This window comes from Drosophila montana, unplaced genomic scaffold (assembly GCF_035044405.1).
Source record: "Drosophila montana isolate Dmon_TW-CO22-7 unplaced genomic scaffold, ASM3504440v1 contig_2577_1, whole genome shotgun sequence".
Classification (NCBI taxonomy): Eukaryota; Metazoa; Arthropoda; class Insecta; order Diptera; family Drosophilidae; genus Drosophila; species Drosophila montana.
The window spans coordinates 90669-106642 of record NW_026997439.1 but is presented as its reverse complement, the minus strand read 5'-3'; the positions used below and the strand labels follow the sequence as shown (position 1 = coordinate 106642).

Below are 15974 nucleotides of genomic sequence, written 5' to 3'. Positions count from 1 at the left end.
GCGACAACTTTAAATGGCCAAAACGTTTTTCTGGCATAGTTACCACCCATTATTTTTTATTTTTATTTATATATATACTCTACAATCGTAAAAATTATTGATATGCGATTAAGTTTTGCGAATGTGCGCGGCAATGTCTTCTCATAAAATATGTTAGTCTGCAAGTTAATTTTTTGCAATTATTATCGCAATCCTGAAGATTAACAAATTGCTGAAAGGTAACCTTGTAATCCAACATATTTATATATAATGTATTTAAGATTAAAATTTTAATTGAATTGTTTTTAGGAATTCTAGATAATTATATGTTTGTCTATGCTTAATGTGGAAAAATATTAAATGAGATAAGAGACTCTTGAATAACCTATGTAAATCCCTATGCACTTATTTATATCTATTCTTCTAGTTTTCGTTCTTTTGTTCCAGAAAAATTAAACATTAAGCTTAAGCTCTAATATTGACAGATAAATCTTTATACTCCAACAAATTCCTTTGTCTTATAAAAATCAAAACAAATTTTTAGTTCTGATATTGACAGATAAATTCCATATAATCTTAAAAAACTCACAATTACCGGTTAATAAATACAGCTATCTAAATCTAAGTACAGGGTATCTACAAGTTAAGCACTCTATCACAGCACTCGTATTTACATTTGCTTGTTTATGTTTTTGTTAGACAGCTTTCAGGCTTGCCTTAATGCTTGTGACAAATTTTTTAAAAACATAATGAAATAATCACCCTCTAGGGCGGTACCGAACCAAAAAAAAAAAACAGAAAGTAATGCCCTTATTGCTTTACAGTTTTACGGATATTTAAGAATAGTGAAGGGTATAAAAGCTCCCACTATAAAGCTAAACCTGAAGATCTTCCGTACAAATCAAAGACTCAATTGGCTTGGGTCAAATGTCAGCTCTGGCATTGACATTTTTGCGTGGTCGGCAATTACCCAGAGACAATTCTTAAATTCTGAGACTGCCCTCAGAACTGAACACATTTCCGTTCTGCGGCGACTGCCGAACCACAATTTGAATGACGCATCGGGAACTCAACGGCTCATCCAATTGTGTATCTGTATATCTTTGTAGCTTGCACAATGTCAAGCGCAATGATGTGAGACAATTATTTTTGATTTGCTTTTGAAATTAAAAAATTTAAGGTTACGTGGGCTAGGCAAAAACTTGGACTGGAACGGGGAACTTTAACAAATAAAGTCAATTAGTTGGGAATGGCCGACTAGGTGATACCCCAAACCTTTCTCTACCAAAAACACAAGCACGCCCATTTATAAATGAAAACCTAGACAAATATGTATACATGCATACACATAGGACTTACTGGAAGCAACTTGCGATACGTTGCTCCGACTCAGACGAATCAAGAAATTCCCATTATAAACTTTGTTACCTATTTAATGGGATAAGGGATTAAAAGGAAAAAATTGATCCTAGTTAAGTTATCTTATTGTTTCATAGAAATCAAAAATGTCTGTGAAGTTCAAATTGAAAATTTTAACTTATTTCATTTTGTGGGATGGGGAGGTGGCATACAAAAAATGAAAAATACCCATTGCTGGTATACTATTCGAGGAGCTACATGAAGCATTAAGCCTACGAAATATGCTCAAAAGAAAAACTTCACTAACGATTTCTATCGATTGCTTAGAAAGAGTGCAAGTTATCGATGATTTCAAACAAACTCCTACTGCGCGGACACTAGGAGGACCTACAATCGATGCGAACATACATATAGGTGGACGGACAGAAAAGCGACCAGACAGACAAACATGGACTCAGCTATTGATGCTCATCTAGAATATGTATACTGCATGGGGTCGGAGAAGCCACCTTTAGCTTGTTACATTTTCATAATTTTGGCGTACATACGCCAATTTATTAATACTTTAAACATTTTAAATGTAACAAACAACAATGAGCTTTGAGCGATCCAGAAATAGATTTTTTCTTAAAAAAATATTTTTAATGTATTTTTTTGATTTGATAAATTGAACATTTTTTTTAAGGAAATCTATGTATGTGAATATCATTAACAACATTCAAAATCTAAAATTGTTAAAAAATACATAAAATAATAAACGATGCATGTTTTTTACCATCTAATCAATTTATTTGCAAGACACCATAAAAAAGTGCTTCGATTACAGTTACAATAAGTAATACAATATTACAAAGGTCTATATATGTAAAGATGTGTGTGTGTTTGTGTGTGTATGGGTGTGTGCAATCAATCAAATGTGTATGTAATCAATCGGCGTGCAAGTAGAATATGCGAACGTTTAACTATAATTTATTGATTGCTTAAGACTGACCAAGTGGAAACCTTTGAATGCTCTACAGCTACATAACATTTACATTTAAGATTTTGTATAGTCTGTATATATATGGTAATTTTATGGTATATTTATAGCGAAGTGTGACTGCCAGCAATTGGGTGCTGAAATTGAGTGCATTATGTGAATCTTTATAAGAGAATTTCGCAGTGTGTGTAAAAGTCTGAAAGATATGTCGAAAGAAACGCGACTTAACTAGGCGAAATAAGAATTTGTTGATTTGTTCTGTATTCTGCTCAAAGGAATTTCAACGCTTTAAATTCATTTTTGCATTTGCCTCATGCAATTAAGTGTGCAGTCTCCACCCACGGCTGAATTTTGCCAGTCATTAGCTCATTTGCATAGCTGCTGCCTCAGTGCGGCGAGGAGGGGCAGCACCAGCAGCCCCACCAAACCCGAGAGTCCTCCAGCCGAGTTGCAGCCATCGGTGGTGCAAGTGCGGCAATAAACGGTCTTGATGTAGGATGAGGTCGTGTCCATGGCGCACTTGTCCGGCGCATCGTCCACATCCTCGTAGAAGCAGGAGCGCGATATGACCCGCTTGCCATAGACTGCAATGAAACGAACGCCATAATAAACTTTAAATATTTGCTGGCAAACAATTTTTTAATTAATATATCCACAGTGAGAAAAATGTTGCACATTGAATTTAATTTATGTGCCGCGCGGTTTTTGCGTGGGCTTCGCGTTTCCATATACTGCGTCCGTTCGGTTTAACTTATCTCAAAAATGTCATTTCAAATGTCGTCCAAATCGTCGATCAGGTGCTGGCTAATGGCTGCCTGCCAAATAGTCAAGCTGTGAGGTAAGTGCAGCTGATGCAATTGCCTAAGTTTTTAAATAGATAAATAGTAAACAAAAATCCGACAGTTTCAAATAAAATGTAGGCCCCTTAGTGTACACATGTTTACTGATAACTATATAGTCCCCCTTTTTTTCTTCTTATTAGCTTAAGATTTAGCTAAGACTATCTAACAAGCAACTTAAACTTTCATGAATATTTATATTTTTTTTAATTTTTTTAATATCTTTTATTTTGGTTATGTTTGATTTTCATTCTATTTCCTTCTACTAATAAACAGATGTTCACATTAAATAAACGTAAAATATAAAAAAAAAATTTTACTATTGTATTAAGGTCTTATTCATTTTGTAATATAACCTACATGTTTCCTTATGCAGATGGAACATTCCAACACGGCTTTAGCTTAGCTTAAACTCTCCTAAATATGTTGTTGTTGAAAAGAGAATTAAGCGTAATTAGACTACAGGGTACTATTAATTTCTCATAAACAGAACTTTTATAGTGACACTAGGCTGACGGGCTGTATTTAAGATGATTCTTAATTGTAATAAAAAAACTAATCCTTTTAGTTATTGTCCCTGTAATGATTGTAAACAATTTTATTAAAATATCATTACAATTGATATTAAAGTTAAATTATGTCTGTTAAGGAGTAAAGCGTGTGAAGAAAGCTTTGATCGCTGCGCTCGTATTGGTGAGCTTGTTAAAGCTCAGCTGCTGTCTTACTACCACAACGAAAGGTGTTTTGTAGATGAGCTCTGGGCATGTGAAAGCTCTGCGAGCTTAGAAAAACCTTAGACAATAATATACTATTACAGAATTGTAGCTGCAACTGGCCAAACGGCAAACAGACCACTGGCGAAAATGGGTTCAAGGCTTGCTGGCGACCAGCGTTTGCCAGGCCCGGTCCGGCTCGGCTCGGCTCGGCCAGGCTAGGCCCGACCGGGCCAGCAAAAACGCCAACTGAAAATGAGGCCTGCAACTATGTCTAGAGCTGGCCGCAACATACACTGCCAAAATGAACGCGGGTCTCAGCAAAACGAGACAATTTGCAATCAGCGAAACGGCAAATGAAAACCAGAAAAAATGCACAACAAATTGCGTTTTCTCATTGCGTGTGTAGATGTGTGTGTGTGTGTGTGTGTGTGCGTGTGTGTGTTTCGCAAACAGAACACAACAAGAAAAACACAAAAATCAAGCAACGAAATAAAACAAAATCAACCAAAATAAATCGCAATAAAATTAAGTAAAACTTTAAAAGCGGCTCAAAAAGGTGCGCGTTGACCATTTTTGTGATTGGCTCCAAGAAGCAGTTGCAAGCGAGATAGCACACAGAGTGCGTAAGTGAGTGAGAGCGAGAGAGAGAGAGAGACAGAGAGAGTGAGGCAGGGGTGGAGCAGGGGTAGTTGTGAAGGGGGTTCGACATCTGAGTACAAGCCTCTAATAAAATTGTTGACAATTGTCGCCTTATCACGGCCGCGGCATCAAACAAGGCACACAGAATGCAGTTGTCAGCTGCAGAGCCCAAAGAAAATTGTCAGAGCGGAAAAATAACAACAACAACGACAACAACAAGAAAAGGAAAACTCACGGCGTATACGCCGCGTGCGCGACTTGAAACCAAGTTGGAAATGTTGCATTTTGTCATAAATTTAAATTTTAATTAATTTAATTATTTATTGGTCGAAATGTGTGTTGGCAACATTTTTCACAGTAACAAAATCGAGAGAGCAGCAGATAAAAAAATAACTTAAAAAAGGAACAAAAAAATACGCAACGCAATTGGCCAAAAATAGGCAAAAAGTCGGCGACAACTTTTCGGTTAGCCAAAATGCAACAAGTTGCAAAATATTTGCTCAGTGACGCACAGTGACAACTAAAATGCAACGCACACTCACACACACGCACACACAACGCAAATAGCTAATTGCTTGGCTTGGCTGTTAGTTTTATGGAATTATGGAATACATTTTTAATTTGACATTTGCCAAAAACTCAGCCACTCGTCGGCCCAAACTTCATAAGCAATTAATTTAACGGCATATAAATTGAGCAGTAGACACAGCAGCAGCAGCAGCAGTAAAAATAATAACAACAACAACAACAACTGCTGCATCGCCTAGTTGTATTTTTCTCAGACATTTGGCTAGCATTCTGGCTGTGCCTCAGCAACTGGCTCTGCTTCTGGCTCTCCACTCCCTGCTCATTGCCGTAATTGAGCGCTTCACGCTGTGCAACAACTTAATTAATTTATATATAATTTTTTGTTTGTTTGTTTATTTTTGCGAGCATAGTTTATTCGTATATTATGTACTCGCATCTGGCTGCTCATTTGGAGCCCGAGCCGCAGTTGAGATTTGCCGCTTGCAATTTTAATTGCCAGCCGCAAATCTTTGCAAATATTCGCAGCGCCAATTTGTAGACGCTTGATTGCAAAAATTTAATGGTGTTCATTAATTGGCCATAAGAAATTGGCCCGCTCCAAGCCGGGCACTTGATCATATGCCAATCGTTGGAGATTAGTTATGTGCAACAGTTTGTTGCGATTTTTAATTAGCGCATTTTAATTTGACATTTGTGCTTGAAAAATTCCGGGAAAATCAAGATGAAGGTCACGCAATTTGCAAAAGAGGAAATTAGAAGATGCAACTGATTCTAATAATACTGGAGCTAATTAAGGCGAGCAGTAATTAAATATCCAGTAATTAACAATGCCAGCTTAGTAAATTAAATAAAATAATGAAATTAAAATGAAATAAATAAAATAAAAAGAATGGAATTGTCATACAAATTGTGCGTGGAATGAGCCTTTGAAAAGATCATTATAATAATCTCCCAATTGACATCCAATTTGATTTTTTTGCCAATAGTATAATGATAAAACTTATGCTTAAAGAATTCTTTATTTATAGACTAATTACTTTTACGTTGTCTGTAAGCCTCATGCTTTCTGTTTTTTGGCTATAATTATTAAATTATTTATTACCTTATTTATTTAAGGTAACCTCAAAGCTGTTAGCATTGTTTAATAAATAAATAAACAATAAGCAATAAGCGAATTGTTATTATTAGGGAAAATCTTGTGACTATTTACTAGTAAGTACTATATACTCTACTTATGGAAACGTTCGATTTTTTGCAATAAATGGCCAGGGAAGAAAATAAGTAATTCCTGCATTAAAGATTAAAATTATAAACATAAATTATCTATTATTATTTGCAAATATATTTCATTTTCAATTTACATAAAGCAAATATTAAACAGAAAAAGTTTATTTTACTATATAATTTAGATCTTTTTTTAAATCTTCATGTGCAAAATTTAATTGTACTATAATAAAAGCTGATTTTTAAGTAACTTTAAAGTAATTTATTTTTTTGTTAATCACATAATAAAATCAAGCACAAGCAATAATAGTCCGTTGTGTATTATTTATGTGAATAATAACAAGCAAGCAATTAAAACGGAAATGGAAATAAACAAATGGGCGGATTCTCTGGCTGCTGTTATCGAAATTGAAATCGAAAAACTGTCCACAGATATTTAAATGAGATAAAAATGCAGCGATACGCAACGTTTGGCAAATTGAGCAGCGTACGAAAATTGAATTTCATTTTGCTCGCCTTTTTTATGTGCACTTTTGTGTTTGTTGTTGGTTTGTTGCTGCTGTTGCTGTTGTTGCTTGTCAAATGCAAATGCCAACAAGCGGCACAATTTGCACTCGCCGCAGGCTGAACAATAAAAAAGTAACAAAAATGCCAAAGCTGCAGCCAGAGCCGCCGGCGCAGCCAAAGATCGACGACTGCAACACGAATATCACTCATACGCCGCGTGTGTTGGCGTTGGTTTTTCTCTCCCTCTTTTATTTTATTTTGTGTGCTCGCCACATCGCCACATAAATTTGCCGTAAATTAGCGGTGCATGCAACTGGCCTGGCCTGGCATGGCTTGGCCTGGCCCGGCTTGAGCCAAGTGTCGCCAGCACTTGTCCAGCCACGCCCCGCCCCGTCAACGCCCAGCAGCAGCAGCTGCAGCTGCAGCAGGGAACGCGATCGCAAACGCTGAACAATTGTCTCGTTGCGGCTGCCTCTGTGGATTTGTATGCCGCACTTGCTGCTGCCGACTCTGTCAGGCCAATAAATCTCAATCTTGTTTGACGCTTTGTGGCAGCCAACAACAGGCGGCAGCCTCGCGGGTGTGAGCCACCGGTGGGTCCCCGCCACAACACCACAACAATGCCGCAATTGACAGTCCAACGGGCATTGCTGAATAATTGCTAATCTCTGATCTGTGCTGGGTGTCTGGTTATCGCTGGCTTGTTGCTTACCTTCCTGCACGAGCTTCTTGCAGACGGGCCGCGCATTCACCGACTTAACGCCCACCGAATAGGTGCAGTTCACATAGCTCCAGTAACGCTGCTGCTCCGAGATGCTGTCCGACTGGAAGGGATCGTTGCAGAATTCGCCATTCGAGACATCTGTGGAACAGCGCCAGCAACGTAGAACTCCAGAGGCTGCAATATTTAAAAAGTTCGTTATAATGGGTGTTTTTTAAATTAACTAATTATTCATTTTAATTTTAAAGTCGATGTCTATGTATTATGCTACCTTTGAATAACTACTCGAATAATGTGTACAATAAATGACAATAGTTTTTTGCTAGTTTAAAGCTAGCCCGCATGAGGTTAATATTGGTTTTATTTATATATGCTAATGATGAATATTATATATAAATTATAACTCAGAAGTTTTAATAAGAACCTGCCGCTCGATTCTAGCCTTGCTATCGACTCTAGGATTGCAAACTCCTTGTCCCCTTTTCGAAGCTATCACTTGTTGAGAATTGCAAGCGTCAAGTGCTTCGCTCTTCATCAAATAAACAGCGAACAATTTTTGTACTACCGACAGACTTACAATATAATAATTGTTAATATAATAATAATAAATGTATTTTATATAATTGTTAGACATTCACTCAATAAATGTACAGCACTCAATTAACATATCAAGTAGAAAAATATGAACTAATACCAATTTCGAATTCAATTCAAGACATTGAGCCCTTAATTATATGTGTTATACCTCGCTGGGGAGAGTGATGCAACCCAACTAGGTACAATGCGACTCATTAGAGACATATTCCATGCCAGTCAGGTGCCACAGCTGGAACGCAATTATATGTTATCAGAGTACACATTACGAAGCGATGTAGAATTTTGAAACCCATTTATGAGAAGTTAATTGAAATGCTGAGCTGTGTGTGTGCGAGTGCGTGTAAGTGTGTGTGTGTGTGTATATCCCCGTTTAGATAATCCATAAACTAAGTGAGTAGTTTTCGCTCTAAATTGCAATCAAGCGATGATTTTGATAGCAAGTGCATAAATAATGGGCCACGAGGCGAGATGCCTGCTGCGATTTGTAGTTGGCCGTTAGCCGTTGGCGGCGGCTTTTGAAAAATGTTGCAGCTAAAATTAATTAGACACGGGAGCCTTTTGGCTGAGTTATTTATGGGACAGTCGATTGGAGAACTGCCTTATAAAAGTGTCAAAACTTTCGGCTCTTGGCGTTGTTTATGCCCACGATTTGGCCAAAGAGCGTGTTGAATAATTATTAAACATTTTATTTTGGAATCGCAAAAGCCGCGAGACTTAACTAAGGCAGCTCTGTTCTAAAATGGCATTGAGATAGTTTTTCATCGGTGTCCGTCCGGGTTTGCTCTGGACAGCAGCGGATGTTGATGTTGATGTTGATATTGATGTTGACGACGACAATAAAAACCCGTTTGCGGGGCCAATTTAAACGTCAAACGTTAACGTTCAGGTTAAATGCACTTAACCAACACTTTGAGGTGCGTTTAAATGAAAGCTTAGATAAACAGCAAATAGCCTGGCCCGGCTCGGCCTGGCCTGGCCTGGCCTATACCCAACTGAGCCAACTGTGCCGAACGCACTCGAAACGTGTTTTTGGCCGCAGTCTTCTATTGGCTTTAACCGCATTTGGCCATAAACAACAGACATAAACATTACAATTTTGCGTATTTGAATAAAAAATACAATAAAATCAAGAAACGTATTCGGACTTCATTTTGCATTGCTTAGAAATTATTATCATTTACAATATATTGAAATTAATTGACAGCTGAATTGTCAGATCGTTGGCCAAATTGTTTATATGCGTGTAACAGTGCGCGCGCAGTTGCGGTGGCAGTTTACTAATGGTAATGACTGTAATTGTATGCAACATGAAAATTGATATTGTGCGCGCGTTTATGCCAAATGTTTTGGCAGTTCCAAACAGCGACCCAAAAATGGTTACACACATGACTTTAACAGTGTGTGTGTGTGTGTGTGTGTGTGTGTGCTTAAGTAGTTTCTTACATTTATATAAGTATGCAGTTCGATTACCTAAAGATATGCGTTTGAAAAGTAAAAGGTTACATGGGCATACATTACGAAACGCAAGAAAAATAAAAAAATTATGATCTACTTATTGTGACAGAAATATAAATAGAAGCTGGTCTGACAATACCTATAACCACTTTGATTTATAAAATCGCAGACTATCTACTTATCATGCGTGGGTATATAATATAGGAATGGGATTAATAGACCTAGACATATACCTATATTTTAAGTGAATAGAATTAAATAAGAGTTTTTATATCTATATTCAAAAGCTGAGATTTAAATGAAACAAATATCATTTGATCATTAAGGTTTGTTTTCCCCATTCAAATCCCAAGATCCTAGTCTCAAAAGTAAATACAGCCTAAGCTAACTAAAGTGTTAACTGGGTATGAATTTTAAAAACAACATTATTAATATAATATACATAAACATTTGGACCGTATATAAACAAGTCATATAGAAACAAGTTTATCAGCATGCCCTTAATTGCAATATTTTTGATCAACGTAAATGCTTTTCCAGTTTTGTCTTTAGAATAATAATAATACAATAATAAAAATTATTAAATAATAACTAATAAATTGTCCTTTTTTTTCAAACATATATTTTTTTCGGAATAGATCCGATTCTTCCCACATTCAAAAACCATTCCAAAATAAATATGATTTATCAACACGCCTATAAATTTTATATTTTTTATCTACTTTTCTTTTTATGTACTTTTTATATACTTTTCCCTTTTTTTTAGTACTTTTCTATTTTTAATTTATTTTTTCAATAACAACAAATATTATTAAATAAATGTCATTATTTCCGATTCTTTTTAAGTTATAGAAAAAAATTTAGAAAGGTGAAAAATGCCAAATAAAGCACTTAGCTAATTGTTTCCATTGTCTAGTTCAATTTATAATATTAGTTTAAAATGCTTGATATAAAGATTTAAAAAATGTGTGTGCGGGCTCATTGCTGTTAAGTTTGTTAACCATTTCCGGTACAAATTTGAAAGGAAATTCAATTTTTTTTTTGCTTTAAAAAATGCTCATGAACTGCGCAAACACATTTCATTTAAATAGCTGCAAAAACTCACAATTTTCTAGCAATTTTCTTAGGTTTTCGCTGCTTGAACTCGCCTAAGTAAAAATGGGGCGCGCCTATGTTATAAGCCGAGTTGAATGCACTTTGAGGCACTGTAACTTTATATCAACGACTTATGCAAAAGTCAGCAATAATAAACTAAAAGTTGGGCCTGTGACTTTCCCACACACACACGCACACACACCCCACACACATAGTAAAGTTCACATGCAATTTTCGCATTAACTCGAGTCAGTTGAGCGGGGATTTACTTCGGGTTAGAACTGGGGTTACAGTTGTAACTGGAGTTTAAGAGTTTTTGGATCTAAAAAGTTTTAAAAACGTGTTGATTATCAGCAATCTGGCTCCCACCCAAAAAAGAAAAACCCGGCAAAGTCGCTGACATGCGCCGCCATATCTGAACCATAAAATCGACAACTTACGAGTGTGGACCTAAACCTTAGAAAGAGCTGCCAGTTAGGTGCCGACTTACAGGGTAAAGGTAGGGGGTAGAAAGTCTGTATTTACAAACATGCAATCAAAGTTCGTTCAACTGAAAACTGCCAACGACAATTGTTTCGTATTTGGCCCAAATGCTTGTATAATTAGACGTGCATTATATGGAAATGTGCTGGAATGCGAGGTGTTTAGCTATTTACAGAGGGCTTAGCTTGAATAGAAGGCGAATATTAACATTTGTTTACATATAGCTTGTAGATTGATCTGAAAGCTAAATATCCACACCCATTAAAACGCGCCCAACTCATTGAATATCTAAATACGCGCGCCAAAATAAGAGCATAACATTTAGCAATGATCAAATCTACAGTGCTCGACTAGGAGATACCCAGCACACAGACTCAAGGCTAGCAATAATATACTTGAGTTTACATTTATATATAGATAAATAGTCTCTACAATAGGCACTATCTAAAGGCCTGAAACTATCAAGAGGTTTTTCAAATTTTAATATATTTATGAGATATTAATGTAAAAAAATTTACTTTTTGAATATTCTTATCTTTGACTACCATCATATGTTAATAATTATGAATATGGTAACATTTAAAAATAAAGGCTAACTGAACTAAATTGTGAACACACAATAACTAAATAGTCTGGCCTTCATTTTAATTTAATTTGTCACTAATTTAAAGTCTTCGAAATGTTACAAACTTAAGTCTTCCTACTGCCTACTACATTAATAGTCACAGACTTTGTATACCCTTCTTACGCATTTAGAGAGTACAGGGTACCCATAAAAGATTCCATTGCAGTGTTGGAAAATTATTTAATGACTTACACGTAGCACATTAAAATGATGACATTTTGTCATGCTTTCGGTGTTTTGGGTGTGTGTTGGTTTTGATGGATTTCAGGGTTGGATTGCATTATAATGATTGCTCCGATTGTATCTCAAGCAAATTGCAATAAGCCCCAATGACATGCATGTCAAATGATAAATAGTTGCGCTTAGTCAGTTAAGCAATTTGCAAGTGAATTGCTTTAATTATGGAACTTCTGCTTAGCACACCTAATGTATAATTAATTTTTCAAATTTATGTAAATTCTGCGCTCTGACTGGCAATTGAGATCACCAGCACACAAAATGAAATGCCCATTATAAAAGTAAATGACTAAATAAAAGCAATTCGACTTATTCTATTCAAAAATTCAATCTATTTTTGTAATTTCCAGCTAAATTCGGAAATGGGTGCGACGAAATATAATTAATTAGTTAAGGCCTCCAGAAAAAAAAAGCAAAAAGAAAATAAAAAACAATACGAAAACAAGGTTGCAAATGCCTGACTGAAACTGTCAGTGTCCACAATTTAATGGAGGTGCGTGCTCCAAAGTTGCGAGTGGACACAATAAAAACTAAATTGGCTGACAATGTGTCCAGAACAGAAGCACACGCCCATAAAACTTACAAAACAACAAAATAACGTAAACACACATCAACCTCCAATTGAAGATATGACGACATCGTGGAGTTACAAGCTAAAAAAAGGCCTATCTACAAGGCGGCAAAAAGTTTCCATCAAGAACATGTTCACAAAAGTTGAAGTTTAGTCTACGGAAACTACATGTAGGCTCAGACAGCATAAACGGTAATTAAATTTAATATTATAATTAAAAAATAAATTATATCGTAACAAAAGTCTAAGCCTCATTTTCTAACTTAAAAACTATAGCTTCAAATTTGAAGTGGGTTACATATTTGCGATATTTGACGCACTTTTTCTACTTTTTTTTTAAAGTGATGTATAATCTTTTTATGAAATTAGTAATGCACATAAGGAGATATCTCTGACTTTACAAAATATGTTTTTTCTTGATCATATCAACAGCCCATGCGATATACGTATGTCTTTCCAGTCGATATACTCATGTCCGTCTGCCTGTTTCTTTGTTTCTGTTTCTAGTCTCTCAGTTCAGAGCTTTCGATCCTTCTATCTGTTATAGTCTATAGTCTAGAAAGGTGAAATATGTTTCACTTATATATGAGTAACATCTTAAGAATATCAGACTACTCTATCACATAGCACTATGGCAATTACGAGCATCACATTTCTCCTCACTTAACTCTTAAACCGAAAACTTTGTCTAAAAAGGATGTTATCTTAAGTTTGTAGAAAAGAGGCGTTCCTTCGCTGTTAAGTATAATTCTTAATTAAGATGGGCTATGTTTAAGGAACATTTTGACAGTTAGATCCTTTGGGTAACTATTTAACTAAACATTTATACTTTAATAACACATAAAATCCTCAGATTTTGATTAAACGGCATTCGTTCACCATTTGTTGACCGAGAAAACTTATTTTGAATTTATTTTATTTCACTCAATGCACATCTTTGGCTCTTTTTTAAGCAATTAAAAACTAGACTCCTTCATTTTGGCTGGACAACCCATTTATCTTGTTTTTTATTTCTAACTGTTTCAATTCAATTAAATGCAACCATTTATTATGCACTTTAATCAATTGAAGCTCCCCAGTTTTCTAGTTTGTAGCCCGGAAAATGTGGTGCTGTTCATTTAGTGTTGCTCGTGCTGAGAGTCAAGAAAATGGCACAGCGCTTATCCATAAGTGTGTGTGCGTGTGTGTGTGTATATATCTAAAAGTTAGCCTCGTTTAATGTGCTATATTTATGTCTTATGAGAAAATTCTTCAATTTTTAAGGTTGTGAAAATATTTTTCAAGCGGCGCGCTGGCTGTGTGCAATCTGTCGGCGTTTTATGTATAAATAAATAGAATAGTCGACAAGTGCATAAATATAAATAAATCATGAAGTAATCCGTTGCAGGCGCTTCCAAACAAAACGTTAAGTATACGCCCCAGTGACGGCAGGCAATCAAGAGCGCATTGAAAGTCATTATTGGAGGCTGAAAGCTGTCCGAGATGAGTGCATCTTAACAATAGCATTGATAATGCCCGACAATGCCAGCTGCGGCTTATCAATTGGGGTCAACAAGGAAATTGATTGACTATCACAATATAATAGAGCCTCATTAAAGTGGGTTGCTGAGGGGGCAAATTAAGTATACGTCACAAGTAACTTAAGTATCTATTGCCAATTGAAAAAACCAATAAAAATATCTAAAAAGAATTTAAGAAAAAACCTTCATATTATTGCGTTAATTTCTTAAATAAATGTGTGCCTGTTGTTTCCCCCATTTTGGTTCGGTGAACCCGAGCCCATAAGAGCGCACCACTCAACGCGTGCACACACTTAATTAGCTGGAAAACTCATGCGAATGCACGCACAGAAGCTGAACACCCACCTGTATCCAGGCTCAGCGCAAGGGAGAGCAATCCCAGCAGCAGCACGGAGCAGGAAGTGTAGGGCGACATGGCCGATAGGGTTAACAACTTGTTGTTAATGCAAGCAGCAACTTGTTGTCAACTGTTGTGCAATAATTTCTTAAATTTTTGTTTCCACACAGTTATTCACTTTGCACTGCGATTTCGTTGAATTTCAAAAAATTCGAATATTTCGTAAGGCCGCGGCACACGCATGCGACGAGTTGACAAACTAAATGCGAACTGAATCGAAACTGAACACGAAAAAGCGCCACAAGTCTCAGCCAGCAGCAGCCGCGGCAGCAGCAGCAGCAGCAGCAGAAATCAACGACAAAACGAACCAATAACAAAACGAACGAACGCAAAGCACAAACGAAAATTAACTAGCAAGAGCGAGAGCGCAGATCGTTCAATCGGCTACGTTTCAATCACTCTACACGCAGAACTGCAGCCAGATTGAACACAACAAATTGAAACACAAAATTGAAAGCGCAGCGGGAGAGAGAGTGAGTGAGAGGGAGGCTTAGAGAGGGGGAGAGGGATAGAATGCAAGCAGGCGAAGATACGCATGGAGCGCAGTTGAAGTGTCGCTGGATTTTATATTGAAGTTTGTTATTTATATGGGTTCGGGCTGGGAGCTGGTTAAGCACTTGTCTTTGGCCCGCTCTTCTAATGGTTGCCACAAAAACACTTGCAGTTTCAAATGCCGCACAGTGGACACAAATGCACCGCTAATGGATAAATAAAAAAGATGTCAAATGATAAAATAACAATTATACATTTTTGTTAATAGAAGTGATCCGCGCCTAAGCCAGAAAATGTCTCTAAACTGGGAATTTTTCTGATAAGAATGCTACTGTGGAATAATAATATTTAAACAAGAGAGTTTTCCAAAAATTGTGGTAGATATTAAAAATTACATGACTTTTACCCTTAAAAAAATATTTTCTTTAGAAAATCAATTATTTTTCGAAACTTGAATTTTAATATTTGTTACCTTTTATAGCCTATGATACATCTATAAAATATAAAATAATTCTTAAAATGTAAAAAAGATAAGTTCTTAGACGTATATTTAAAGTTTCATATTTATAGCAAATTAATTGCATTTGGTAAATAACTAATACTACTACTTAAGAGCAATAATATAAATTGTTTTGCGTATCATAATTAAAAACGAATAAAAAAAATATTCCGATTATAAAGAAAAACATTTTCTATAATACATTTGACACATAGTTTTGCCAGCACTCGTCCCACTGTGCGCAAAGCCATTGCGTTTTCCTGCACCATTGACGCTTGATGACAGTCGCCGTCTGTCCGTTTGTCGGTTTGTCAGTTTGTCAGTTTGTCGCCAGTTGCAATTGAATGCTAACTGCGAGTCTGTCGCCATCTAATCAAGCGGGGACTTTTGATAAGGAAATGCAATGTTGGCACTTTGCGGCATGGACGCAGCCACTCGCTGGAGAGGACACCAGACCAGAAAAGTGGTTCAATCTCTGCTTAAATTTGTTGCAAATATTTTATGCGGTTTCT

General features: G+C 36.2%; 1 protein-coding gene across 2 annotated transcripts; it reads right to left on the bottom strand.

Moving 5' to 3' along the window:
• Positions 1–2105: 2105 nt before the first annotated feature.
• On the bottom strand, positions 2106–14681 carry LOC135428814 (UPAR/Ly6 domain-containing protein twit). Of its 2 annotated transcripts, none has more exons than XM_064682921.1 (3): positions 14420–14681; positions 7483–7668; positions 2106–2901 (listed from the first exon to the last, which is right to left on the bottom strand). In XM_064682921.1, exons 1-3 carry the CDS (start codon positions 14487–14489, stop codon positions 2684–2686), a joined length of 474 nt encoding a protein of 157 aa, XP_064538991.1. In that variant the 5' UTR covers positions 14490–14681; the 3' UTR covers positions 2106–2683. The 2 variants fall into 2 exon arrangements, with proteins under 2 accessions (XP_064538991.1, XP_064538992.1); XM_064682922.1 differs by lacking the exon at positions 14420–14681 and adding an exon at positions 8808–9175.
• Positions 14682–15974: the final 1293 nt, after the last annotated feature.

What these genes read in the sequence shown, in the direction of transcription:
- LOC135428814 (XM_064682921.1), bottom strand. Translation starts at nt 14,489, where the DNA reads ATGTCGCCCTACACTTCCTGCTCCGTGCTGCTGCTGGGATTGCTCTCC. An exon ending in TGCGCTGAGCCTGGATACAG is followed by an intron (nt 7,669 to 14,419) that starts GTGGGTGTTCAG and finishes TAAATATTGCAG; the next exon opens with CCTCTGGAGTTCTACGTTGC. An exon ending in CAAGAAGCTCGTGCAGGAAG is followed by an intron (nt 2,902 to 7,482) that starts GTAAGCAACAAG and finishes GTTTCATTGCAG; the next exon opens with TCTATGGCAAGCGGGTCATA.